This window comes from Photinus pyralis, unplaced genomic scaffold, assembly GCF_008802855.1.
Source record: "Photinus pyralis isolate 1611_PpyrPB1 unplaced genomic scaffold, Ppyr1.3 Ppyr1.4_LG2, whole genome shotgun sequence".
NCBI classification, from domain to species: Eukaryota; Metazoa; Arthropoda; class Insecta; order Coleoptera; family Lampyridae; genus Photinus; species Photinus pyralis.
In genome coordinates this window covers 12,470,549-12,498,433 of record NW_022170403.1, presented here as the reverse complement: position 1 = coordinate 12,498,433, position 27,885 = coordinate 12,470,549, and the positions used below count along the sequence as shown (strand labels likewise).

Genomic DNA, 27,885 nt, shown 5'->3' with positions numbered 1-27,885 from the left:
GAAGTTTGTTCATGATTTTGAAAAATAGTTCCCGATACTTGCCGACCTATATAAAATTATGATTTATGACAATATTACTTATGATGCTAATTTATGTGCGCAATGCATCAGGAGCAGTTCAGTAGGATTACAATTTTAACACCGCAACTTATTTACGGAAATACCATTGTATACTTATATAGAATTACGGTACCTACGCCGAATTATAATTCGGGAACTTTTTTCGCGAAACAATTTAAACAAAACAATGTTAAAATGCGTGCACATTTTGTAGCTTAAAATAACTTGGAGCATCGTTAGTAGGAAGTCATGCTCAATGTTTGTTTAGGTGTGTAAAATACTTGAACTTTTCGCGTTTGCGAAATTATATAAGAATTAACAATTATGAATGAATTGCTTAGAAAATTGTTTGTGTGTTTAGTGATACATGAAAGTTTTGCTCTCCAAAGGGAAGTTTTCGTAGGTAAGTTAACTTTAACATTTTGAGGTAGCCGCAGTTTAATTTGAGAACAATGTTCTGATTGTTGCTGGCTTAATTTTTTCACAGTATTGTAGCGATTTATATACTTAGTAAGTATGGCCCACATGCTCAATATTATTCCCAACAAAAAAGGGTATAAGGGGGCATTTAAAAGTATGTCAAAAAGTATCTTAGTCTTATCTAATTATACTTTACCTACTATCCCAATTAAGTACACAGCCAACATTTCAAACTGCGACACCTAAAATTATAAAAAATATATTTCGAGCAGATCAGAATGCTACCCTGTCTGATATAAAGCATGTAAACAATGTTCTTTAGTAAAGTTAACTAATCGATAAACGATAAATCAATTGGTGAAAGTTTCCCATTTGTCATTATTTGTGAATGCTTAAAATACCGAACATATTACACTTTGTACTGTTGATCGAAAGGTACATACTAGGTGTACTTCAGAATATAATGTTCTCTATTCTTTGTCTAATCCATTTAATTTTCTTTATCTAAAATATTCTACCAAATAGTAATTTCAAAATTTTCTATTTATTAAATGCTGAAATAAACATACACCATGAGATCACTAGTTGAATCGATTGGCCACATGTAATATGCCGTTACGGTCGTAATCTAGTCTAGATATGTTTCCGTGCAAGAAGAAGGCACTTTGGATACATGCCAAGTTTGTAGTTGATTCATCGGAAAGATATTATGACCTTATTCTTCGCAAGTGCAGTCTGTTCTACTTTGTCTTGCCTAATACTAAAGATGCTATCTGTCTTTAGTGCCTTAGTCTAATGATGCGAATTGATTCAGTTCCGTTCGCCTTTTTTGCGATCGATTCGACTCGAACCCAATCCACCGTGGTATCTCAATTCTCTCGAAGTATTGTAATTCTTCCGCCCACTCCATAAACGCTTTTCTCGTCACCTCGTCGACTTCCTCATCCCATTGCAGTTGTTTTTCCCATAATGGTTGTAATAGGATTTTTGGTCTTAGGGTCACGGGACTGTGGTAAACCCTATAGGATCGTAGAGCTCCTGAGCGATGAGTCGGTTTGTCACGCGGACTGGATTAATTCTTTGATCGAATCGCCGTTAACTGTCAATACGTCTTTCTGTCGATGCCATTTCAAACCCAACACGAAAACGCTAGGAGTGGGAGGTTTGTCCAAACTTGTGTGCCCCCACCCTCGAAGATTCAACTTCGCTTCCGCCATTACTTCGGTGGCCTCTTTTTTGAACTTATCGAGAGTCGCCATGCCCTTTACGCTGGTCACGCAATTTTCCATATAGAAGCTCTGATTTAACCGCGTGATCGTGTCTTTTGAATAAGATGGATTCGGTGTGTCGTATTTTTCAAGACTTTTTTCTCGGTGATGTTCGATCGTAGCTGCTAACAAAAACGGGCTGCTACTCACACCCACTCTTCTATGTCAATAAACCTTTTCATTGCCTTTGTTTATCAACCCATAATTTATAAGAACGCCTTTCGGATATCAGAAAAGAAATCACCCCGATTTTGAGTTCACGAAATCGCAAAATTATCGATGGGATCAATTCTATCAAACTGACACTCTTGCTTAAGCAATTATTTAACGACGGTGAAATTTTCGAACACGCTGACGCGTCGAACACCGGAAAAATTTTTGTTGTCGAATTATCCATCACAACGCGACGGGCCTGTGTGGCAGATAGTGCTCTCGTTGATGAGCCACCTCTCCATCAACTGTCTCGATTACTCCTTCCGATTGCCATTCACAAAAAACCTGGTCGTAGGCTTGGTATAGTTGGGTGTTTTTCAAGTTTTTTAATGTCAAACCCAATCGCCTTTTTGCAATCTCGTAATGACTGGATAAAGGAGAGTGATCCGCTGCCCACGGAAGTCGCACTTCTAAACTCCCTTCTCCGTCAACTTGTAGCGTTTTCTCGAAGCACTGTTTTACTTCTCGAAACTCCTCCTCGCTTCGTTTTTTCTCGACACGGGATCTCGTATCCCAAGTACGTCGAGTTCCCATAGCGAAGTCAATGTTTTGTCAGAAACTAGACAAGATATTTCCATGTTCGATTTAAATCGCTGGCTGTCTATTTTTCCGATGAGCGTCCATCCGAATACAGTTTCAACCGCTACCACTCCACATTCTAAAACCTCCCTCTTAGTCCTGTAAATTTAAACATGAAAAGGGGGTGGTGCTTGCAAAAGGTCCGGTCGTTCCGAATTTTTTATATGTTGTTAGGACCTAAACCACAGCTTACTTACTATCCAGCTGCACAACTCTCTTGGCGGGAGCGGTTTGCGCCGATCTACGCGCGCAGTGCTTATTGCCCCGCCTCTTGGGGTAAAAGACTGCATTGCCTGTTTTGGCGTGCAATCAAGCCCAGTGTTGCCACGTAGTAAATCAGATTTACTCACACTCACAATTGCTAAAAGTAGACATAACAGGCGCTTTTTTCAGTTTCAATTAGGCAATAAAATTTATTAAACACTTTCATTGCAATATTACGTAATATTGTACAGCAAATTCTAAACGTTCACATTACAATACAGCACAAAAATCACCTACTACGGTACTGTGAATCAGCTGTGAAGCGACCGTGCGATGAAAATTCATTTAATCCGGCCCCGACTTTTACCCCGAGCGCGAGAAAGTGCGCACCATTCTATCTCGCTTGGTTGTGGACCGCCAGATCAAAGGCGCCGCTCGAGAGTTGCGGAGCTGGATAGTAAGTAAGCTGTGCCTAAACCAACAATAAAAAACCAGATTTGCAATTTCCAAAGTGCTGTGCGATCGGCGGTATATTCAAAAAACCTGTGCAAATATGACCTGCCACGTCTGCGCCTAGTAAGTATTTCTATCGGCGAGGAATCTTTTACATCAGAAAGGAAATCCCATTACGGTCCATAAAATAACGGCGGAATAGGATGGCAAATAGTCGGTTGATCTAATACCTCTACCGTACGTGAGCAGTTTCCCTTTCCCAACGTAACGTTGTAACAAGAATGATTACGTTCAGGGGCGGACTGGCCCGGGGGGGGGGGGCGGGTGGCGATTACCACCTGACCTGTAGGTCATAATGGCCCGTTGGAAATTTATAAGTACGTCCTGTACATTAAGCATTAATGTAACTTTCTTACACTATTAATAAAGAGTTTGCTTTACTTTAGATTTAAAGGTCTTCAACGGTAAATGCTTTATATCTGCGGGTATCCGGTTATACTATGACTGCGACTGGAATGTTATGCCATTCTGTGATTTGGCTAACCTACAAAACGACAATCGAAAATTATCTTTTAACCGGGTATTATAAGAAAGCACTTCTGATTGCGGTTTCGCCAAAGCAATATGTTTTTTAATGTAACACAATGCCTCCAGAATGTAGAGGCATGGAAACGTCAGGATTTTAAGTTCAGTAAATGATTTACGGCAATCATCCCTGAACTGTAAATTGGCTATGATTCCAACGGCCTTGATCCGTTGGAGTCGAAATATATCTTTCCATGCAGTATGTCCCCAAGTCAATATTGCATATGATAAATTGCTTTGAATTAGTGCATAGTAAGCCGAACACATTACTTTAACTGAAGTATTATTCCTTAATCGCTTAAGGGAATATATAGATTTATTGATTTTCTTTGAAACCTCGTCACAGTGAAGATGGAAATTTAATTTTGTATCAAGAAAACATCCAAGAAAGGATGCACCTGAGAGTCCACAAATGGCGGTATTTGCTTTAAGTGTTAACCGGCAGAATACAGTGCGATCAATATTGAGTTGCTGCGCCGCTTCAATAAATTATGACGTTAGTAATCATTTGCCGCAACAGGCCTGGTGCACCAATACTAAAACATAACCTTAAAGTAAACTTTAGACGTTTAACCATATTTAACCTAAATCAACGATTTAACCACCTTGTAAGTTTCCAAATTATATGGAACTACACGAATAGCAAATTACTACAAAAATTGAAACGATTTTATTTCTTTTACAACTCGTTAATATCGAAGTAATTGGATAAATTACGTGCACACTATAACAACTGTTCGAAGTGCTTGCCACCATTATTAAGACAGGGATCCACTCTTTTCTTCATGTTTTCGAAGACGGCATGTAAGTGCTGTTGCGTAATGTTTCAAACGGTAGCTTCTATACCTGCTAGTAATTCGGCAATGGTGTGTAAACGGTTTCGAATACGTTGCCATCTCGTAAATTTGCATGCAATAATTTACGGTTACTTTAAAGGATAGAAGTGCAATTTTCTCCAGGCAATAGCGTCACACGTTCCGTATGAGATGCCCGTTAGTGGGATACATTGTCGCAGCTGCTTTTTCCGACTTTGCTCAAGACGAGCAAGAGCATCTTTTACAACCTCCTTATTAGCAATCACTAAGCGGCCAGGTGACTTCCCAGAAGCAAGACTTCCTGTATGTTAAACCGCTCAAGTAGACGATGAGGATTTCGGCGTAGGTATATTGTTGTAATCCTCGTCATGGTTGACAATCGTTTATCGAAACTCCTGTATAGACAAACGTATCGAGTACTCCCAAACTCCACTTTCGTCTTTAGTCCCATTACGGAAACAGGACAGCAAACGCACCTTATTCTCTTCTAAAGTAAAAGGCTTGTCGGAGTAAACCTATTGCCTATTACACGCTACAACTAAAAAAACGTTTGTTTGTAATTTACAAGTAATTTACCCACCTTGTAATATTCGAAAAAAAACTGGTAGTCTTGAAAAAAGCCGTTTTGAAAGGGACGAAAGTATTCTAATAAGAATCAAACAAATCATAGTTTTGGTTTGTGAAATTATAGCACAGCTTACAAGTAAGCTGTGATTATAGGTTATGTTTTGTATTGGTACACATATACCTGGTTGCGGCAAATGATTACTAATGTGATATTTTATAAGAGCGGCGCAGCATATGATTATTGATCTCCCTGTATTAGTTTTGCTTTCGTTCAATTTTAATCTATTAGAGAGACACCATTTAGTCACATGTTTAATATTGTTCTGTACTTCACGAATAGCAATATTTATATCTCGATCAACTGCAACCAGTGTAGCATCATCGGCGTAAAGAATGCAGTTGATTTTAGAAGATAATGCCAATGGAAGGTCATTAATATAGATTTAGAACAAGACAGGGCCTAGGATAGATCCTTGAGGGACGCCATGTTGCATGGGTAGCTTGTCAGATAAAGTACTGTTAAATATTACGTGCTGATGTCTTCCCTTCAAAAATGACGAGATTAGCCCTACACTTCGATCTTCAAAATTATAAGCTTTTTTTAACTTACGTGATAAAATTTGGTGCGATACACAATCAAATGCCTTTGAAAGATCAACAAAACCCGCAACTAAATGACGACGTCGCTCGAAACATTCCAAAGCGCCGTTCACAAAACTAATAATTGCATCTGCAGTACATCTGCATTTACGGAAACCATACTGCTGGTCGAAGAAAAGATTATTTGTTTCAAAGAAATCAACAATTTGTTTGAGCAGAATTTTCTCAATAACCTTGCTAAACACAGGCAGCTTAGAAATAGGTCGGTAGCTTCCAAAGTCATTTGCAGCATTCCCTTTTTTGAATAAAGGTATCACCAAAGCTAACTTAAGACAATCAGGAAATACGACGCGACGCGCCTCGTTTGGATTATGTATATTTTGCTACTTTTAATTATCAGCTGCAATTAAAAAAAAACTATATTCCATAGGTAATTGATTTTCGAGAAAGGAATACTTTGTTGTTGTGTTGTATTTGGGGTGCACCACGTCACGTTCACCGCCGTTATGTCTTTGAATATAACTAATTTTATATTCAAAGGTTATGTTGAATATTCACTCTAAACGTTTCTACGAAAACGTGGCTTGACATGAAATTCGCGAGATCCTCAGATTTGGCTTTCGCAGGTGGATTAGCTGCGTTCTATTTCTCAGGCGCATTATTTGCTTGTGATTTCGATGCTACTTGCGGATCCGTTAATGTAGCGTAGAACACTTACAAATAATGCATTTTACGATGGCGCGGCATCTTTTGGCGCTATGCCCACCCCGCAGGCATCGAAAGCAAGCCCCTTTCTTTTTTGCTGTATCTTTGCGCTGTTCTAGCGAAAAATTTTGAGCTTTAACACATTGTACCTACTTTCATAATTTTTATCGCAAAAAACACAGCTCAAACCATCCTGAACCCCACGGCTGTCGCTATCGGTTGAGCGTTTTGTGACACTGCCTTCTTCTTAAACGTAGGACTTAATCTACAGTACGAGTAATTCCCGGATTGTTTACGTACGCTAGCTTTCCCTCCCGAAGAGATACCAAAACCCTCAGCAGCGAGTGCAATGCGCACCTAGCCCTCTACTTCCCTTTTTAGGAAGGTCATTCAATTGGCTAAACGCCGCGCCGCGCACTTCTCGGTGGTTACGCCTAGCGTTTCCAGCACTCTCATCTCAACTGGGTTTCCAATTTATGGTAGAGAGATACTAAGTCAATTTCTCGCGTCGAAGTCGCGTTCTGAATAATTAACATCAACAATTCGCGTACATATCTATAATTCACATTTTATCAATTTCTTGACGAAATTACAAAAAACCTTGTATGCAACACGGTGCAAATTTTGTCTTTGGCGCACACGACGTGCTGGTCCAATTTGCTGCGCTCATTGGACAAATACACGTTTAGTGCGCCAAAGACAGTCAATTTGCAACTTGTTACATAAATAGCTATGTACAACTTGCTTATATGTAAACGCTAGCGCTATTCCGTATAAATTACCCTTAATACTCCAATGTGTTTTGGAGAGTTAATGTAATTCATATTTAGGCCTTCCATTGGCCAAACTCCTCTTACCTTCCGTTGTAGAATAGCAGTCATTCCAAAAAGTTAATAGAAATTTAGATACATTTATTATTATTAAATCTTGAAATAATGAAAACACAACAAATTCTGTCAACTACTCTAAAAGAGCGACACCCTAAATAAACCTACTAGTCAAAGATATTTTAACCTAATAAACAATATGAATGACCTATTCCTAAAGTTAAAGAAACAAATATAAATCTAATAACCGTTCGAAATGACGCACACAAATTAAATACTCGTAAGTTAATTTTAATTCAGTCTCTTTCGTAATCAAATTGAAGTAATGAAACAATGTACCTTTTTTAAAATGTTGTAATTGTAGCAGTCGCTGACCTTAACCGGATGGATCTTTTAACGACTCGTTTCCAATTTCCACTGGTCTGCTCTTTGGAAGATTTTGCGTTGTGGTTTTTGCATTGCAATAAAAGATTAAGGAAGGAGCTTATGTATTATTAGCTAGGATCCTATTAGGCTTCTCAATATGGCGGACGTTCATACGCGCAGTGGTGTACACACATTTAATATTTTTAATTTTTTGGCGGATAGTACTGAAATTACATACATTTTACTTCAGACAGATTCCTCACTTCTTATAAACGAAATCATGTATCTCGCCATTCACTGTCTAAAGGATCTCTTGTAAAGTAGATGTATTTTAAAATGTTGTTTAGACAGTTTTACACATTATTGCTACGGCAATGCATCTGTATCACAACCTGCAAAATAAATGAAATTAAGTATCGTGAAGTAAGACCATTTTAAGAAATATAACTTGGTTACCACCTATGTAATTTTCGTTTCTTCTGTAGCTTTTGATTTCGTTACATTACACGATTTGCAGCTAACCTGGCTAACCATTACGTTTCACTGGGTATTATCAAAAGTTTTAAATCAAGATAATTTTTGTTTTATTACACTAATAAACTATCTTAGTTCATTTGTGTTTAATGTTATTAATTATTATTAACAAATCGCTAGCTTAGTTGAGGGCGTTTCAGATGTTGTATTTATTTATTTATTTATTAGGCCAATTCTCACCTTACATAAGCGACGCGTAGCCACGCGACTTCGCACGTCGTGACGCATCGCAGGGCAATTTCTAGGTTCAATTCCCACAAAAACAGCGCAGCGCGGTTCAACAAATTGTCCCTTTGGGGAGGATCGGAGGCAACAAACGTCTCGGTTCAGTTCAGTGTTAGTGCTTCATCGAGTAGTTCGTCTAGTGATGAGGAACTGCTTGTGGCGGTGGATGTTGAACAAGAAACTAAAAAAGAAAAGACGAGGACATACTGGGTGCACATAATATGAGGCGAATTCCATTTACTGTACGAGTGTTTACCTGAAAGACTCTAAAAATGTTTGGATAGTTCTTTTATTTTACACAGGCCTTTTTCTACAATTGTCACCACGTCAGCAGCAAATGCTGCCTTTCAATAAAATTCTCATATAGCCCTCAGCAGCGTGACGCTTCATAGAACGCTCTTGTGACTATTCGAGCCTTTTCACATGGACCACTTTGTGGCACTTCTTGGAAGCGCTACCGAGTAGTGCGTTTTGCAGAATCATGGTTTCATATGGAGCTACCTGTCATATAGGATCGGACTACGCATGCCCGATGTCAACGAGCGGTACGATGGCAGTACGTACTTGACGATTAATGAATAAAGAGCTATCGTAACCAACGTCCACGGATTACTATTTATTATTAACGCCTCTACCCTCGGCTAACATAACGGAACCGAAATACATTACATGGTGGCATACGGTAAAACCGACGACGCGTGTCTATAAAGTAATAACGTGGTACGCACGAAGATAAGCGAATTCGGCATTCGCGAATCGCGGTTTACGTGCGATAAGAAAAACGGTAGCAAACAAGTGTGCGCGAGGCTTTACTCGACGCGCCGTACGTACTTACTGGAAAGTAGGGTTTACTTCTTTCAAAATATTATAAAATAATTTCGTTACTAAATGGCGGATTCGGCAATAACACCGGGAATAATGCACTTTAAAGGCAATCTTGCCGCAAATTGGCGATTATGGAGGCAGAAATTTGATTTATACATGCTTGCCAGCGATAAATCAAAAAAGAACGATGAAGTTAGAGTTGCAATTTTACTTAATTTTCTGGGCGACGAAGGACTTCAAATTTTTAATACCTTCGAATTCGATGGAGAAAGTGATCGGAAAACATTATCAGTAGTGCTACAAAAATACAGTGAATACTGTGAACCGTTAAAAAATCTAGTTTATGAACATTTTAAATTTTTTAAGCGCGAACAACTAACGGGGGAGACGGTTGATCAGTTCGTCACAGCCCTTAAACAACTTTCGTTATCGTGTGAGTTCAAAGAACGAGATGTAATGATTTTGGATAGAATTATTGTGCTTGGAATTCGTGATACGCGTACCTACACAAGCAAAATTGTTACAAACAGATGGGTTAACGCTGGACAAAGCGTTATCTATATGTCGCGCTATCGAAAGCAGCTCGATACAACAAAAAGAAATCGCGGGCGTTTCAAAAAACGAACTATTAGTGGATAGTGTCAATAGTTACGGTCATAAACCAAAAAACAGCGAAGTTTTTAATAAAAATAAAGACAGATACCACTATAAAAATAAAAGTGTAAATTTTTATAATGGAAACTATCCGAGAACGAGCCATTCGGAGGGTAGTTATGACAACTATCGAAATTATCGGCAAAACGCAGGTAGCAAGTGCCAAAATTGTGGCATGATTCATCCACAAGGTAAGTGGCCTGCTTTATTTCGTATCTGTAGTCGCTGTAACAGGAAAGGTAACTACCGCAAATTGTGTAGAAGTAAACACATTCATGAAATAAACGAATATGGATGTGATTTGTCCCAGTCGGATAGCGATTGTGACCCATTTTCTGACTACAATTCCGAATGTGATGAAAATTCGGAGATTGTTTGGACAATTTCATCAATTGAACCGACAAGCGTTAATAAAACGAGCCATTTAGTGGAATGGTATGAGACAGTTTTCGTTAAATCTTGTGATGTGAAATTTAAAATTGACACTGGAAGTCATGTAAATATTCTAAATTACACGGACTTTAAAAGACTAGGTGTTTCTCGCAATATGAAATAAAACAGGCTCCAAACTTTCTTCGTATTCGGGTCATAATATAGAGACAATCGGGTTAATAATAGTATATTATTATACGAGCATATAAAGTGTGCGATTATGACACGAGTTCCATTCCTTCGATTGAAGAGTTCAAATTGCCGGGATGACCGAAGCCGGGATTGCCCATCGCCGGGTTTAGAGTCGGCGAGTGTTGTAATTTTTCCGAGTGTCATAATCGCCTTTATATGCAAGTAAAATACGCTATTTTATCTACGACTATTTAATTAAATAGAAAATGCGGCATATGAATCAGTTTGAAACGTAGCAACTTCATAGCGGTAGCGCAATGTACGCCTATGGTTTGGTTTGCGTTCGTTCATTCGTTGACGGTATTTAACCTCATATCTAATTCAATGTATCGCAATGTACCTAAGTGGCGAACTAAATATGCAATTTATCTTAAGTTCCCAGAAGTCATTAATTCAACACGTAAGATTATTGCTAATATAAATGGTTGTCATTCATTTTTCATTGTTTTAGATTGTGACATAACCTATGGAAGTAAGGTGGATATTTATTGTGACGTAACTATGTACAACTATTCTCTAAATCCGATCCCGATGTCTCAATTATGCCTGCAGAAATTGTTACACAGCTGCCAAATGGAATACAATATTTTGTTTCGCATACATAATCTAATTTTTCAAAGACTTCGTTACGCTTCTCCGACCTGCATCCAAGAAGTTTCTTCCTCTTTTAGAAACGAAGTTTAAGCAATGAAAGCATAGTTTTATTGCAAATTTAAGGGCAAGAGGTGTTTTTTATTAGTTAACGTACATATTGTAGCCATCTATTTAAGTAATTTGGTCAATGCCTAGTATGTAAGACCTGTTACGAATTATCAATTCTTAAAATAAATCATGCAAAACGGTGGTTAAGTGCTACGACAATTTGTATCCTTTATTGTCAACGAGTTTACAATATGTTATTGTTTTGTATCGTGGCACAATTTCGACAATACCACATATGTTGTACGAAACATATTTCTCTTCGTAAAAGGCTGAAACTTATAGGTTATACCTAGCATAATCTTCAAATGGAGCTTCCGATAATCCATTATGCTACAAATAATGCCTTGTGAATATGAAGGTATAGATACTTTAAATACAAACGAAAACCTTATTCATGCTCGTGCAGAATATTTGTATCAGCGAAGGGATCTGTCGTTAAGTAACGTTGCCTGAACTTGCCAATGACTTCAGGTATTTTACAAGTTTATTTCATCCCATTTTATAAATATCGCACATATCTCGTCATAGGGGTGGATCAAGTTCCTGTATTAATTGTTTTTCAAATAAATCTACAAAGTAAAGCCTGTCTCACAATTGACGCCAACGTGAACGCTAACGCGAACGTGAACGTGAGCATTTAATTAAAACATGAATATTTACTATTTCCATTCACCTATAACGCAACGGGAACGTGAAAACGTGAAACAAACGCGACAGTTGGTCAACTTTTATCTTTCCCGTTCCCGTTGGCGTTTTAAACATGCGCGCGCTTGCGATCCAGCCACATAACCTTTAAAGACCAAACTTAACTATTTTTGTACGAAGTATTGCATGATTATCCGTTTGTTGAATTGAATAGAATAGTCTGTGACTACCACAGAACACATTTTAATAAACAAAATATTCCGTGACAAAACTTAACACTCCAGGAGCGTAACGTTAATTGTGAGACTGCGAATTTGTTCACGTTCACGTTACCGTTTGCGTTTCCGTTGGCGTTTACGTTTGCGTCAATTGTGAAACAAGCTTTAAGCGTACGTAACCCGAAATCTCTCATTTCTAACCTAAGAAATGCTTAATTCAAAACAAAACTGACAGGTAGTACATACCAGATGGGCGGTTCTATTTTTAGTAGGTACATATGCAATTATGAGAAATATATAGTGACATAAAGTAGTTGTATATAAGGATTTTAGAGGAACCGATAATAATGCATATCATAATTCCCTAAAATATAGTGACGTTATTTGAGCGTTATTTAATAGTCGTAGATAAACGTAGATTATTGTACGTATAAAAATGTTATGCATAATCTATCGTTTTATGTTTTAAGTGCGCGGGAAAACCCTTCGATTTTGGGACTTAAATCGTGTATTGACTTGAACATTTTAAGCAAAAGTTCTACTTCATCCCCACAATGAACTGTATGTTCCACTCAACTGAGTGACAAAAATAATGTGATTTCCAAATAGGTATAAACAAGTGTTTTTCTATTTCGATGTGGAAACAATACCGAAACCGTACTTGATTGGCCCAGTTTGCGTGCGTTTCGAGACAGAAATGATGCTGAAAGAAATAGAAAAAAAAATTTTTTTATTTTGTTGGATTGGTACCCCTCGCTTTTTTGCCGTCAACGGTATCCGTCATATCAAAACTAAACATAACCTGTAAAGTGTAAATAACGTACGAAGAACTTGACCGATTGTATTAATTCCTAATAATTTTTAATATAACTCCAAAGGGTAGAACTTTTTTTATTTTTACTTAGCGTAGTGCCAGCAATACATTCTTGCTTACTTTTTGAACTCCCTTCTCGGCCAGCAAGTTTTCAAAAATTTTGTACTCCTCGTACTTTACTTTTGATTTTACCAAATAATTAAAAGTTTGAAGTTTGAAAATACAGTAATCAGGTTAGCCAACGTGAAAATAAATGAACTGTGTATATTACCAACATACACTGAATGATAGTTTAAAATTACCTAACAACGCCTAAAGGCAATATTTATAATTTGTATATTTTATTATTTAAAATAAAGTCGAAATAGAAAAAATAGTATAAAGCACACGTGTCATTTGTCTACTTGTCGCACTCGGCTTTTGCCGCATTCGCGTAGCGGCTTATGCGGCAAACTACCTCGTGCGACAATCTTCGTCAAATGACACTTGTACTTTAATATACTATTACGGGAATCGGTAAGGTGTCAAAAACATATAATATTACGCTTAGTGAGGACGCTATTCCACACATATCCGCTACGCGAAAAATACCATCAGCCCTGAAAAATAAAGTCAAACAAAAACTCGACGAAATGGTGGCTGAGAATATTATCGTTCCAGTCACCGAACCTACTGATTGGGTGCACCCCATGTTATTGCTCCCAAATCAAACGGCGATATTAGGGTATGCATGGATCCCAGATCTCTCAACACATACATCAAACGAGAAATTTTCCAAATTCCAACCCAAGATACGCTATTTTCGGAACTGTCGGGGGCGCAATATTTCTCATTACTAGATGCTTCAAACGCATTCCTTCAAATTCCGCTAGATCATAAAAGCTCACTTCTATGCACGATATCTACTCCCTTTGGTCGCTGCAGATACTTACGGCTTCCATACGGTTTAAGCTCTGCCCCGGAAAGAGAATTACAAAATCGGGATTAACGTTAAATTTAGAAAAATCCAAAGTAGGAGTCACCAAAGTTAAATTGCTAGGACATAATATAAGCGCGAGAGGTATCGAAATCGACGACAGCAAAATAAAAGCCATCAGTGAAATGAAACCACCCACTAACCAAAAAGACCTGCAACGCTTTCTTGGCATGATTGTGTACTTATCAAAATATATACCTAACCTATCTACAGAAACTGCACTTTTACGTAAACTGCTATCAAACAAAGTAGAATGGCAATGGTCCTCCAACGAACAACTATCTTTCGATAGACTCAAGCAGTTAGTGACGTCATCGCCAATATTAAGATACTTTGATCCTAATATTGACATCGTTCTCTCTGTGGACGCTAGTCCTTTCGGCATTGGCGCAGTCATCATGCAAAAAGGACATCCAATAGAATATGCCTCAGTATCGTTGACTCCCACCCAACAAAGATACAATCACATCGATAAGGAACTTCTAGCCCTCGTATTTGGTTGCGAGCACTTCCATTATTACCTTTTTGGCCGAAAATTTCAACTAGAGACTGACCACCGACCTTTAATAGGTTTACTCAAAAAACCTCTTGACGAAATGTCACCGAGAATACAACGATTGGCCCATAGACTTCTGAGGTATACAATACGTTCCTGGAAAAAACCAACAAGTTGCCGATACCTTAAGCAGAGATCCCTTAAGAGAACACATCGACACAGACTACCTTGAGAAAAACCTAAGGGTGTACTCAGTTATCACCACAACACCCGAAAACGAAAGACGACTACAGACAGAAATTGACCAAGATCCTGACCTCCACAAACTCAAACATTATGCACTAAACGGTTGGCCTACTCATAAGTGCAACCTACCTTCATCTCTCAAAACATATTGGCCTTTAAAAGGAGACATATATCTTCATGCAAACATTCTTTTTTATAAAAACAAAATAATAGTTCCAAAAAACCTTAGGAACGAATTTTTAAAATTGCTGCACAAATTTCATCAAGGAGTGGTCTCCACAAAACTACTCGCTCAAGATTCAGTATACTGGCCAGGCCTCACCGTTGACATCGAAAATATCGTATTAGCTTGCCTAATTTGTCAAAAACATTCGAGATCCAACACCCGAGAACAAAGTCAGCCGAATAGAAAACCACCGCCAAGCGATCGATTAGAAGAGCAGCCATCGACCAGTGACTGTCAACCATCGACCAGTGACTGTCAACCATCGACCAGCAACTATCGACCCTCGACCAGCGACTGTCAACCATCGACCATCAGCGACTATCGACCCTCGACCGGTAACTGCCAATCATTGACCAGACATCAATTAGAAGAAGACCACCTATTAGACTTGACTTGTAATTTGTAATTATTGTAAGTGTTGACTTGTGCAATGTAATTAGTTTGCATGTTTTGTTTTGTTTCAATTTTAAAAGGTAGGGCATGTCATATATGATCGGACTACGCATGCCCGATGTCAACGAGCGGTACGATGGCAGTACGTACTTGACGATTAATGAATAAAGAGCTATCGTAACCAACGTCCACGGATTACTATTTATTATTAACGCCTCTACCCTCGGCTAACATAACGCAACCGAAATACATTACACTACCTATTCAAACCACCGCGACCACCAATTTAAAAGCCCCACGCCACGGTGGCGGGTAGTGGTCCACTCCCGCTGAAAGGCGCGACTTCGACTACATACTCATTGTGAACTGAAGACATCTGACCTGTTGGTTGGTGACTTGCATGCGGCGCGTAAGCCTCAAACAAAATATAGAGCGTGTTTCCGAGTGGCGCTGCTTATTAAGTTCGAATCGAAATTTAATTCCACCGAATGGTGGTGCCGCTGTAGCTACTTGCATCTCTTTGCAACAGGCGGATTATTCCGTCCATTAGTTTGAATCTCATATAATTCGGCATATCTTCTTGTGACTATAAAACTGTAAAATGTGAAAATAAGAAGTAAATATGAAACTTATCTACATAAATAGATTTTCATAACAGAAAAACAGTAATTTTGATTTAGTCGCATCCCGCCTGGCAGCTTCAAACCATTTTCTTTTCTTTTCCCAGTCACTGGAAACTGTTAAGAATATTTTTTTGGGAGTAGGTAGTAACGCTGGGGCTTTTGTCCGTGCACGGTCATTAAAAGCACTAACGACGGTATATGATCGCATCGTTAGTGCTTCGTTAGTGCCTCTTAGTGCTTCATAACTTGCATCAGCACGACCGGCCTTTTCCGAGAAATCGACCCCTCTCCTTGTGTAGTGCTGACTTTCTACCCTCGTTGAAAGCACTAACGACCGAGCAAGTACTAATCGTTAGTGCTTCGTTAGTGCCTCTTAGTGCTTCATAACTTGCATCAGCACGACCGGTCGTTTTCGAGAAATCGACCACCCCCCCTTGTGTAGTGCTAACTTCCTACCCTCGTTGAAAGCACTATAACGACCAATCCAGTGCTAATCGTTAGTGTTTCGTTAGTCCCTCTTAGTACTTTATAATATAACTTGCACCAACACGACCGGCCCCTTCATCACAGCCACGACCTCCCCACCACAAAAAATACTGGGAGTGGTGTCCATACTACCACATCTGAATGTGAACTTCACTATAGATTTTAGGGAAAAAGTGGTAAAGAAAAAGTTTAGGTACTCACTTCACTGATAATTTTTGTGTGCCATATTTGTTACGATTGATTATCGCGCGAAGCTCAGCATACCTAGATCTTTTCGTTAGCCGGCAAATATTTTGGTCAAAAATTGTAAAAATCGTTGTTTTATTATTGGTTTCGTTGGAGAATTATCAAAATGTATTACAATAATTAAGTTCATACATTTTTAGCCACCATCGCCCATGTATGTTTGACCATAAGATGTCAAAATTAGTAGTCTACTCATTCATTACACTAATACAGGGTTGGCATGAATGAATTATACCTACACTAAGTTCCTACAATGGAATTATTTGTGTATAAAAGTTTTCGTAAAAAATGCGGGGAGGGGTACAAACTACCTATCGTAAAGGAATATTTAAAAAAGTCATCTTATTTAGCACACAGCTTGTCCTTTAATTTTCTTAACGGTCTTCTGCGCCCCTGTTAACATCTAAGATACTAAAATTCTGTATCTTTTTCGTAAAACTATTTGCTGTAAGGTACACCACAATCCGCGATTGAGGAGCACATTAGATTTTCGTACATCTTTAACTGTTTCTAATGCGGACTTTATTTTTAGGAGGAATATTCGAAGGTACAAACGAAAATGAGGAAATTGCATTCAGAGTTGCAATTGATATTGTCAACAAACATCGGCAATTACCGTACGCACTGGTACCTGTCATAGGAAGAATAGAAGCAGACGAAGTCGTCGATGCAAAACATGGATTCACACTCGACATGACTTGGGATAGACCATTTACTGCCCTAGAAATTGGATGCTCCATTTTAAGCAAAGGCGTAGTCGGACTTTTTAATTCCCTTTCAGAAGACAATTCAAATACCATACAGTCTTTATGCGATGATAAAGAAATTCCGGTGATACAAACTATTTTTGATACTGAACACGAAAGGGATTGTTGTTCCATCAACTTATTCCCGCACGCGCCAGTCTTAGCTCGAGCATTTGCCGATGTTGTAAAAAAGTGGAATTGGGATAGTTTCACAATAATATACGAGAACCAGGCTAGCTTGGCCAAAGTGACCGAAATGCTAAAAATTTATAACACAACCGGACACACTGTTGTTTTGAGGCAACTTTACACCAGTGGCAATGGCGACTACAGGTAAGTGATCTAATAACATCACCTGTTATCTTACAAGCAATAGTTTGTTAGGAAGGCACTAAAGGATATTTGGAAATCTGGTCAAAAAAACATTGTTCTGGATTGCTCCACGGAAAATTTGAATGAAGTCCTCAAGCAAGCCCAACAAGTTGGATTAATGGCAAATGATTACAACTACATAATCATTAATCTCGACATGCACACTATAGACCTGGGCCCTTATCAGTATGGCGGAACTAACATAACGGGAGTAAGTCTTTAGCCGAGCAACTTTTTCTTTCAGTAGATACCTAACATGTTGTTTCAGCTTAGGTTAATCGATCCTTTAAATACGTTTGTAATTGAAGTGGCCGAAGCTATTTTGCACAAGCGCAATGAAATGAATTTACCAGTGGACTCATTTGATCCGTTCGTAAACGCTTGGCAGTTGCAGGTGAAAACTGCTTTATTAGTCGACGCTGTTATGTTGTTTTCCCAAGCACTTGACAATATTGGTCATTTCACCGCAATGCCATTGTATTGTAATACAACAGATAATTGGATTCACGGAGAGACGGCTTTCAACTATATGAAAACGGTAAGGCTATCTGGTAATATCACACAAGAGTTTATTACAACAAGCAAATTTTAATAACGATACAATTAAATGAAAAATTTCAAGCAACATTAGCATTAAGATGCGAGCGATTTCCGGGATAGGACTGTGTCAATTTTGAACGAAAAGTCAACGTTTTGTCCACTCATTTCCACTCCCACACTAATTTTTCTCAAAACTACGTCCATTGAACCCGGCTCTGTTCTACCAATCATGTCATTCCTTTCAACCAATCAAATCCCTAGAAACTAATTTTACATACAGGGTGATTCCTATAGTACCTGCCACCGTTTGGGAGCGTATAGGGGGTGCCTAGAGGAAGTCTTTTCATATAGGACACTTGGGGTCGGAAATCCAAAATAAGGGCGCCAGAACCAAATTTATCTTCTGGAATTTCACGCCTGTATGTAGGCAACCCAACCGACCGACGTTTAGCGCGGAGCGATGCAGAGCGAGTTAGCGCGAGGAAGCGACATGGGAGGGAAGGAGGGAAAACGACAGTCAAAAGCAATAACGTTTACAAGTGTTCAACGCGGCCACCGTTGTTCTCAATGCACTTCCTACATCTAGCCAACCACTCCCCTCGAACTCGCGTGAAGACTCCTATGTCCTGGCGAACAGCCTCTCCGACCATGACGACGCGCGCAATTAAGTCCTCTTCGGATTCGACGGGAGTCTCGTAGACGTGCGCTTCCATCACACCCCACAAGTAAAAATCTAATGGGGTGACGTCGGGCGAGCGGGCAGGCCACTCCACCGCACCTCCACGGCCGATCCATCTGTCCGGATAGGTTTGGTCCAAGTGTTCCCTCACCTGCCGCCCGTAGTGAGCAGGGCACCCATCGTGTTGGAACCAGTGGTCCCAGTACAAGTTAACTGGAACATCCATTAAAAGTTCTGGTAGCACCTCGCGCAGGAAAATCAGGTAATTATGGGCATTTAGACGCGGAGGGAGGATGTAAGGCCCCAGTAGGTTGTCCCCCAGGATGCCAGCCCAAACGTTTAAAGAAAACTTGTCCTGGTATCCTCGCGTAAACGTTTCATGAGGATTGTGCTCCGGCCAGTAGTGGCTGTTACGAGGATTGAAGGTCCCCTCTCTTGAGAATCCTTTCTCGTCAGTAACTAGCACGCTCCTCAGAAAGTTCGGATTAGCTTCTTCCTCCTGGACGACTAAGTTGCAGAATTCCAGCCTCCTTTCATGGTCACCCGGCCGTAACTCTTGCACTTTCTTAAACTTATAGGGTGTAAGTTGTTGTTGTTGGCGATGTTCCACACTGTGTGTTGACTACAACCCACCTGATCTGCTACAAGTCGAGTGCTAGTACGCGGGTTTGCCTCGAAACTTTCCAACACATCCTCCTCTAAGGCATTTACCAACGGGCGATCGCGATCACGGGCGCTAGTGGGCTGCGAAATAGGAGGAGGTCGGTGTAAACAAACAAACTTTTCGAACTGGGTGCTTAAATGACCCAAGTATCGATGTGCATCACGAATCTGTGTGTAAAGTTAAGCCTCCGTCAGCTTACCTGCAATTGCCCTGTCTCGCACAGTCGGAAGTGAACTTCTTGAAAGACCTGTCTGCAGGGTAACTGACGGTTTGGATACCGCTCAGCGTACGCTCGTCGTGCAGCTCGTGCGTTACCATTTGCCAATCCGTACATGACGTGCATGTCCGCGTATTCCGTGTTAGTAAAACGTGCCATAGTGTTTATTCACTTGATACGCGTCGTTGCAGACGGGATTTCGTGGGTTTAAACAAAATTCTGATCAAGTGTCAGCCACACATCGTCGCCTGAGATCGCTCCGTGTGCACCGCCGGCCGGTTGGGTTGCCTACCTACAGGCGCGAAATTCCAGAAGGTAAATTTGGCTCTGGCACCCTTATTTTTGATTTCCGACCCCAAGTGTCCTATATCAAAATACTCCCCTACGCACCACCTACACGCTCCCAAACGGTGGCAGGTACTATAGGAATCACCCTGTATATAAATCAAGTCTGCGTTGACTTTGGCAGATCTCAAGCTGCGCACTACCTTATTTCTCAATAATTTCGCTTATCCTGTCGCCACCAAACTTTCATACGCAAATAACTCCACAGAGCTGTGTACAGGAACTATTCTTCCAAGAATTTCAATCACAAAATTTTGAAAAAACTATTTATTTATTTATTAAATTTAGCGTGTACTGCAACAAAATGCTTTACCTAACGACGTCATTTTCTTAAATACTCAGGCAAGAAGTGTTGGACTTGAAATGGGGGCAAAAACCACCACATGTTACATTGATTGCCGTGAAGCGGTACGTTCTGAACGACCTACAGAGGGAACGTAATAGTATATTTCATTAGGAGTCCGGAAAGCAGGCTTTTTCCGTGCGCGCGTGGCAAATTCCCGTGTGAGGCGTAGCCGAACACGGGAAGCCATGCAAGCACGGAAAAAGCATTTCTGGACGTGTAATGAACGATATTTTTTATTATACTTCTTTTTAATCGATAACATAAAAAACAACAAACTCGCTAACATTTTTATTTTGTGACAGTTATAGAATATGCGTTTTCATGGTTACTCTCAAATCATTGCAAAGGCGATTTGTTTAATTAGTTTAGTTCAGATAAGGTTGACGAAACGTCAAAAAATGTCACAAATTCTCAAAGAAGTTTATCTAAATATTCAAACATCTACGAACTAAAACGCAAAATACTTACATATGAAACATTACAACTCATATAGATTTTCTGAAAATTACTTTACTTCCCTGTAAATTTGTATTTCAAAGCAATATTTTGGGTATTTATATTCAGCGCACGGAAAGAATCAAAGGAAAGGAAAAGTTTTTCCGTGCGCTAGCCTGGAAAAGGCCAGATACCATTATTTCTAATACAGGTGTAAATAAGCTGATTTCAATGAAGTATAATAAAAAATTCATAACTCCTATCGCATAAAAAATTCAATCGTCTATCTAGTTAAACATAGGGAAATTTCCACATATACCGCTTCATAACGAACGTAAACAAAAATATGTTTGGAAATAAAGGGCGGTAACAATGAGTGGGTACGTCGTGCAGAAACATTTAAGCAAATTTTAATGTGGGGCAAATTGCAGGTTATCTGAATGCGAATAGACGAATTACTGTAAATTAAGGTACGAGAAAAAAACTTTTTATCAGCCTGATTCGTAGTAAGGTCGTTTAGTTACGAGTGATAAAATTTATGCGAAGCAACATTTTCAAATCGGAGAACCGCTTTCAAATTCAAGATTAAATAAACTGATATTAAACTCATTGTGATAAACAAGACATTTTTTTCGAATCGCTAACAGTAACGGCTGGTTAAAAGCAAGTTCTTCAAGGTTCGGTGACGTGATTCGATATCGATAAATAAATAACAATTATATACAACGGTATAGGGCCTGAAATTTAAAGGAAATTAATCGGTGCATTTACCTGCAATAAAACCTACTTAATAAAATGGGCAAAATTAATATCAACACAGCGGAGCATTGGCTTATTATTTCGGTGCATAACTTCACGTTATTACCATCTTCGGGATCGGTTTGCTTGGATTCGCGATTCGTACGCACATTTCTTCCGCCAAACTTTGCATTCATCAAGAAGATACCGTTTCCAGAGTGGTCAAAAAGTCAACTGTACCATCGAAGAGATTTGTTTGTAGCAACATTGTCCAAGAAGACATGATATCATTTTTTTTATTTTTTAGTTGTTAAATAATTTGGTACTGTTAGTGTTTGTTTACAATGAACGTATACGTAAAAATTTCATAAACCGTAACTCGTACATATTCGCATCGTTTCCGTAAATTTACTTCGCTATTTACAATAAACCAAAGATCATACTACATGTTTGTATGTAGTTTGTAGTTCGACCGTACGTCACTTTGAAACATTTTCAACTTTTGCGACTATGCGCAAGACTTGTGCGTGTTTACAATGAACGTATACTATACGTAAGAAATACATAAAACGTAAAAATTTCGCAAAGTTGAACTGTATAGAAACATACGAAGGTGTTTACAATGAATGTAATTTTTACGTACGTATACGTAAGCGATATGTAAAGCTGAATTTATAGTTCCGTACCCGCAACACCGTACCGTAACGTTTGGAATTAAACCCTGCTTGTTGCGCGTGAACATTTATAATTCGCGTTAACGTTGCGTTAGAACGGTTACGGTACGTAGGAAATGCCCAAATCTTATTTCTTACGGTCAATCGTGCTAACGCGCTTGTCTTCGGTAGTACTCGGATAATTCAAACAGTTGAGTTTATTCTGACGTTCGTTTCGTTTATTTACAATAATTATTGACACTTTGTTGGTTATTATTATTTTGAAATGCACGTTACTCTTACTGACAGATGACATACAGATAGAATTCGTTTCGCACTAATGCGCATGCTCATCTCTTACCACTACGGTAACTATAAATCGTATAATTTTCGTTAACGTAAGATTTTACGGTTCCGTTCTTACGTTCTTACGGATACGGAACTATAAATCCGGCTTAAAGCTGAATTTATAGTTCCGTACCCGCAACGCCGTACCGTAACGTTTGGAATTAGACCCTACTTGTTGCGCGTGAACATTTATAGTTCGCGTTAACGTTGCGTTAGAACGGTTACGGTACGTAGGAAATGCCCAAATCTTATTTCTTACGGTAAATCGTGCTAACGCGTTTGTCTTCGGTAGTACTCGGATAATTCAAACAGTTGAGTTTATCCTGACGTTCGTTTCGTTTATTTACAATAATTATTGACACTTTGTTGGTTATTATTATTTTGAAATGCACGTAACTCTTACTGACAGATGACATACAATGACAGAGCGCTAACGCGCAAGCTGGCACTTGCCACTACGGAACTATAAATCGTATTATTTTCGTTAACGTAAGATTTTACGGTTCCGTTCTTACGTTAATACGGCTACGGAACTATAAATCCGGCTTTAGTCTTGCGCATAGTCGTAAAAGTTGAAAATGTTTCAAAGTTACGTACGGTCAAAGATCATACCTACTACTTGTGGTTTATTGTAAACAGCGAAGTAAATTTACGGAAATGATACGGATATGTACGAGTTGCGGTTTATGAAACATTTACGTATACGTTCATTGTAAACAAACACCATATCGCTTACGTAGGTATACGTACGTAACAATTACGTTTATTGTAAATATTTGCGAAATTTTTAAGTTTTATGTATTACTTACGTATACGCTCATTGTAAACAAGCACTTAAAGTACAGTTGCGTTTTTCAGGAAACCAAATCCGGTTTAACTGGACCTATACAGTTTGATAATGTAGGTGTAAGAAGTGAATTTGACTTGGAATTGATTGAACTGAAAGAAGGCGGAATAACGACGATAGGTACATGGAATTCCAGGGATGGGTTAAATATTTCTAGGATTATTCCTGAAGTTGATGATACGGATAGAGATAATTTAAGAAATAGGTCATTTATAGTAATAATTGCGTTGGTAAGTTATGTAAACTACTCTATTTGACTAATTACTCATATACAAGGTGTTTTAGATGAATATCAGGGTTTTAGGTTTTAGGAATACTTTTATTCTTTTACTAAAAGTTACAAAATCAAACGAAAGAACAACTCGAACCGTTGAAATGGTTGTGTATGTGATTTGTACCACTGGGGGTTGGTAAAGGATCATTTAAACACACGCTAGGTTTCAGAAAGTTAATTAAACAGTTACTTCATATACTCGTGACGGGATGAGATAAAATCGCCTGTCGGCTTGGTGCGAAGAATGGAGGTATTCATACTGAATTCTTGTAGGTATAAGCGAAAATGATTTGAGTTGTTCTTTCATTTGATGCAGAATTCCACCCCCACATTCATTTAGAAACACCCGTACACCCATACTTCATATACCTACAACACTCTAACAATTTACAGACACCGCCCTACGCAATGCTAAAAGAGAGCAAAGTTAAATTAGATGGTAACGATAGGTTTGAAGGGTTTGGCATTGACTTAATAGCAGAACTGGCCAACTTGGAGGGCTTCAATTTTACTTTCATTGTAAGAGTGGACAAACAAAATGGGGACATAAATAACGCAACAGGAAGATGGACCGGATTGATAGGAGATGTTATTGACGGGGTAAAAATCGGATAAGGTACCTACTTCATCTCCTTAATCTCTCATTACAGGTTGCAGATTTGGCTATTACCGATCTAACAGTTAACAGAAAACGGCAATCAGCAGTAGATTTTACAAGTCCATTTATGGATCTAGGTTTGAAAAACATCAAATATCCACGACAATTGTAGGTACCCTTACATTTTAGGAATACAAATTTTGTATGCACAACCTACATCCGCACCTCCAAGTTTTTTCACCTTCGCCTCGCCGTTTGCCGTAGAAGTATGGCTTCTTTTAGGTGGAGCGTATTTTGGAGTTTCTCTCGCGTTATTCATAATGGCACGGCTCTGTCAGTCCGAATGGAGTAATCCTTACCCCTGCATTGAGGAGCCGGAATACCTGATAAATCAATTTAGTTTGAGAAATTCATTATGGTTCACGCTTGGGGGTCTTATGCAGCAAGGAGCTGATATAGCACCAACGTAACTATATCTTTAATCACGTGACACAATCGGAAAAATTTGAGTTTTAGAGGTTTATCAACTAGACTGTTAACGGGGTTTTGGTGGTTCTTTACTTTAATTATGGTATCATCCTACACTGCAAACCTTGCCGCTTTTCTTACAAATGAAGTTAAAGAATTGCCTTTTTCTAACGTGGAAGAGCTAGTCAAGCGAGCTGAAAAATTGGGCATTCAGTACGGTGCGAAAAAAGGTGGTGCAACATATGCATTTTTCAAGGTATTAGATCTTCAAAATTCGCATGTGAAATCAGCACGTTTTTTAGGGTTCTGATAACGATTTGTATAAAGAAATTGGTAGTTATATGGAAAGTCATCCTGATGTGTTGGTAAAAGAGAATGAGGACGGGGAAGCTAGAGTAGAAAAGGGTAATTACGCATTTTTTATGGAATCCACTTCGATCAGTTACGCTATATCCGGCAGTTGCAATTTGGCTTCTGTCGGAAGTAAGCTCGATGAAAAGAATTACGCTATTGCTATGCGTCAAGGTTGTATAAGTGCTCTCATCTTTAAAACAATATTACAAACGTTGTTCTTATCAGATTCGACCTACAGAGGCCGACTAAGTGCTGCGGTTTTGAAGCTGAAAGAATCAGGGAAAATTGATGAATTGCAGAGAAAGTGGTGGCTCGAAAAAAGGAAGAAGCCGGAATGCGAGGTAAGGAAAAGTAAGAAATGTATCAATTTAAAAGAATCGTAATAGGAAGCGGACGAAATACCCGGTGCTCCTCCTTTGAATTTGAAACACGTCGGTGGTATTTTTTGGGTATCGACAGGTGGAACGATTCTGTCATTTTTCTTGGTCTTCACGGAACTTGTATTACATACTCTTAAAAAGTACGGGCGAGATCGACATTCTTGTACAGAAGAATTGAAAGATGAAGTTCGATTCTACTTTTCCTTCAAAGGAATGGTTAAGCCAATAAAGAATAGAAAATCAGATTCTCAATCCACAGACAGTAAAGAGAAGCTTGAAGTTAATGAGCCGATCACATACGATTACACACCTGATGTATTTACAACCAGCAATTAGTTAGATGGTTTATTATGTTGATTGACCTCTTAACACTTTATTATTATCATCACATATTGTAGATAAGTAATAAATTCTGTTTAATGCAGCGTGTCGATTTCTTTAAGTGCATACAAATTTTATTATAGGTACCTATTGTGTTGCGAAAATTCGATAAGTATCGGATACCTTCCTATTTGCGTGTAACAGATACGATCTGAATTTGAACGAATAGATGCCTTAGATATTGCAACATCTCAATTATAAATTTTACTCACAATCGGTTAGTACAAGGACTGTTCCATAAGAAAGTTTTTAAATCCGTGTGGAAGGCGGGAAAACTTTGGTAGTCGCGGGGAATTTGCATCTGGGTGTAGTGGTAGGACTGTAAAATTCCTATACGTGTGCGTCGATCGTGTTAGCTGAGACTACACTTGCTCCCCCTGCGAGTCCCTAGGAAACGCGGAATTGTAAAATTCAACTGTTGCGAAATAATAACATAAGTTGGATTTATGACCTTAGCGCTCGCATAATCAGTGAGAATACTTTCACTACACGGAAATGCGTTACTTCCAATATTGAACTGTTTTTCCTTAGCTCATAAATGTATGCCTACCCTCCTCAAGTTGAAAAACGCACGCGTCGCAGTTCCCCTCTCCGTTTCCATATAAGGTCAATGCAATACGGCGAAAAAAAATGCAAAACCTTATTCCATGTAATTTCCTTGTAACGTTTGAGCCTAACTTGAAAATACTCCAACACGAAAAATGGGAAAAATCTCCTAAACCGGTTCCCGTTACAGTACCCCTTTAGAAGTTTAAAATTTATGGAATTAAAATTTTTAAAATACCAACAAAAACTTAAAAATAAATTAAAAATTCTATAATAAACTGACTTGAAGCTGGCATCTTTTCACCTAACGGCTGGAATTTAATATCTCTTCCTGAAGAATGAAGTGGATTTTTAATTTTCTTTCGGGTTATTCATTTGAGGCAACCTGCAAAATAGTGGGGTAGCCGCTTCAGTTTTTCATAAAACTATGCCGTCGACCAGCTCCATAAAACGAAAAATGTATTGACAAATTTTCTAGGAGATTGGACCACTTGATTGCAAATGACAATAAAAGTCTAAATTTCGACATTTTTAATTATATTTAAAATAATCAGTGTCTGACTTCAACTACAATCTTTCATAATAGTTTCAGAGAAATTTTGCAGTACCTATACAGGGTTACCCGACATTCGTCGCAGCATACGAAAACGCCGTTAGCTGCGTGCAAATATGAATTACAATACGGCGTACACTTATATAATAATGCAGGTTTCGACGCAGCATTGGTCAACGAGTTGGCGGTGGTACTAGGATTCGTCACTACTTGTCATTACTCATCGGATAATTTCTGTCACAATTTTGACGCTCCCCATATGTATGAACCCTCTCGATTTCTTCTACTGGGGTCACCTGGATTCCATTTATGAACTTGGACCGTTTCCGAACACTGCTGCTTTGGAAGATGCCATCCGTGAATGTTCTGCGGGTATCACTCATACCCAACTCATGTCTGTGGCTGCAGAATTTGAAAACCGATTGCATTACACGATTGCTACTGGCGGGGACTTATTTGAACACTTACTATAACCGCAGGCTGTTTCTTTTTTAATGTAACCAAAGGCTGTATTTTTTTCTTTCGAATAAAGTACAATTTTCTTTCGTTATGTTTCCTTGTGCTCATCCTGCATGATCACTTTCCTTTTCCATGGAATTTCTAACGTGTCGGCCGATGCTGCGTCGAAACCTGCATTACTATATAAGTGTACGCCGCATTGTAATTCATATTTGCACGCAGCTAACGGCATTTTCGTATGCTGCGGCGAATGTCGGGTAACCCTGTATAGCTGATTCATTAGCAAAAAACGCAATAACATTTTACCATATTCTCGTTGTATTAACTACCGACTTATGTCCTCCGAA

General features: G+C 38.9%; 1 protein-coding gene and 1 long non-coding RNA gene across 3 annotated transcripts; both read left to right on the top strand.

Moving 5' to 3' along the window:
- Positions 1-292: 292 nt before the first annotated feature.
- On the top strand, positions 293-26,023 carry LOC116163740 (glutamate receptor ionotropic, kainate 2-like). 2 transcript variants are annotated; one of them, XM_031477835.1, is made up of 12 exons: positions 293-463; positions 17,128-17,674; positions 17,726-17,924; positions 17,982-18,251; positions 23,537-23,755; positions 24,193-24,399; positions 24,450-24,534; positions 24,587-24,863; positions 24,914-25,121; positions 25,168-25,390; positions 25,445-25,560; positions 25,606-26,023. In XM_031477835.1, exons 1-12 carry the CDS (start codon positions 385-387, stop codon positions 25,933-25,935), a joined length of 2,760 nt encoding a protein of 919 aa, XP_031333695.1. In that variant the 5' UTR covers positions 293-384; the 3' UTR covers positions 25,936-26,023. The 2 variants fall into 2 exon arrangements, with proteins under 2 accessions (XP_031333695.1, XP_031333696.1); XM_031477836.1 differs by lacking the exon at positions 293-463 and adding an exon at positions 8,977-10,091.
- LOC116163741 lies at positions 10,823-11,379 on the top strand. The gene is made up of 2 exons (XR_004143796.1): positions 10,823-10,924; positions 10,976-11,379. It is a non-coding gene; the product is annotated as an uncharacterized LOC116163741 (long non-coding RNA).
- Positions 26,024-27,885: the final 1,862 nt, after the last annotated feature.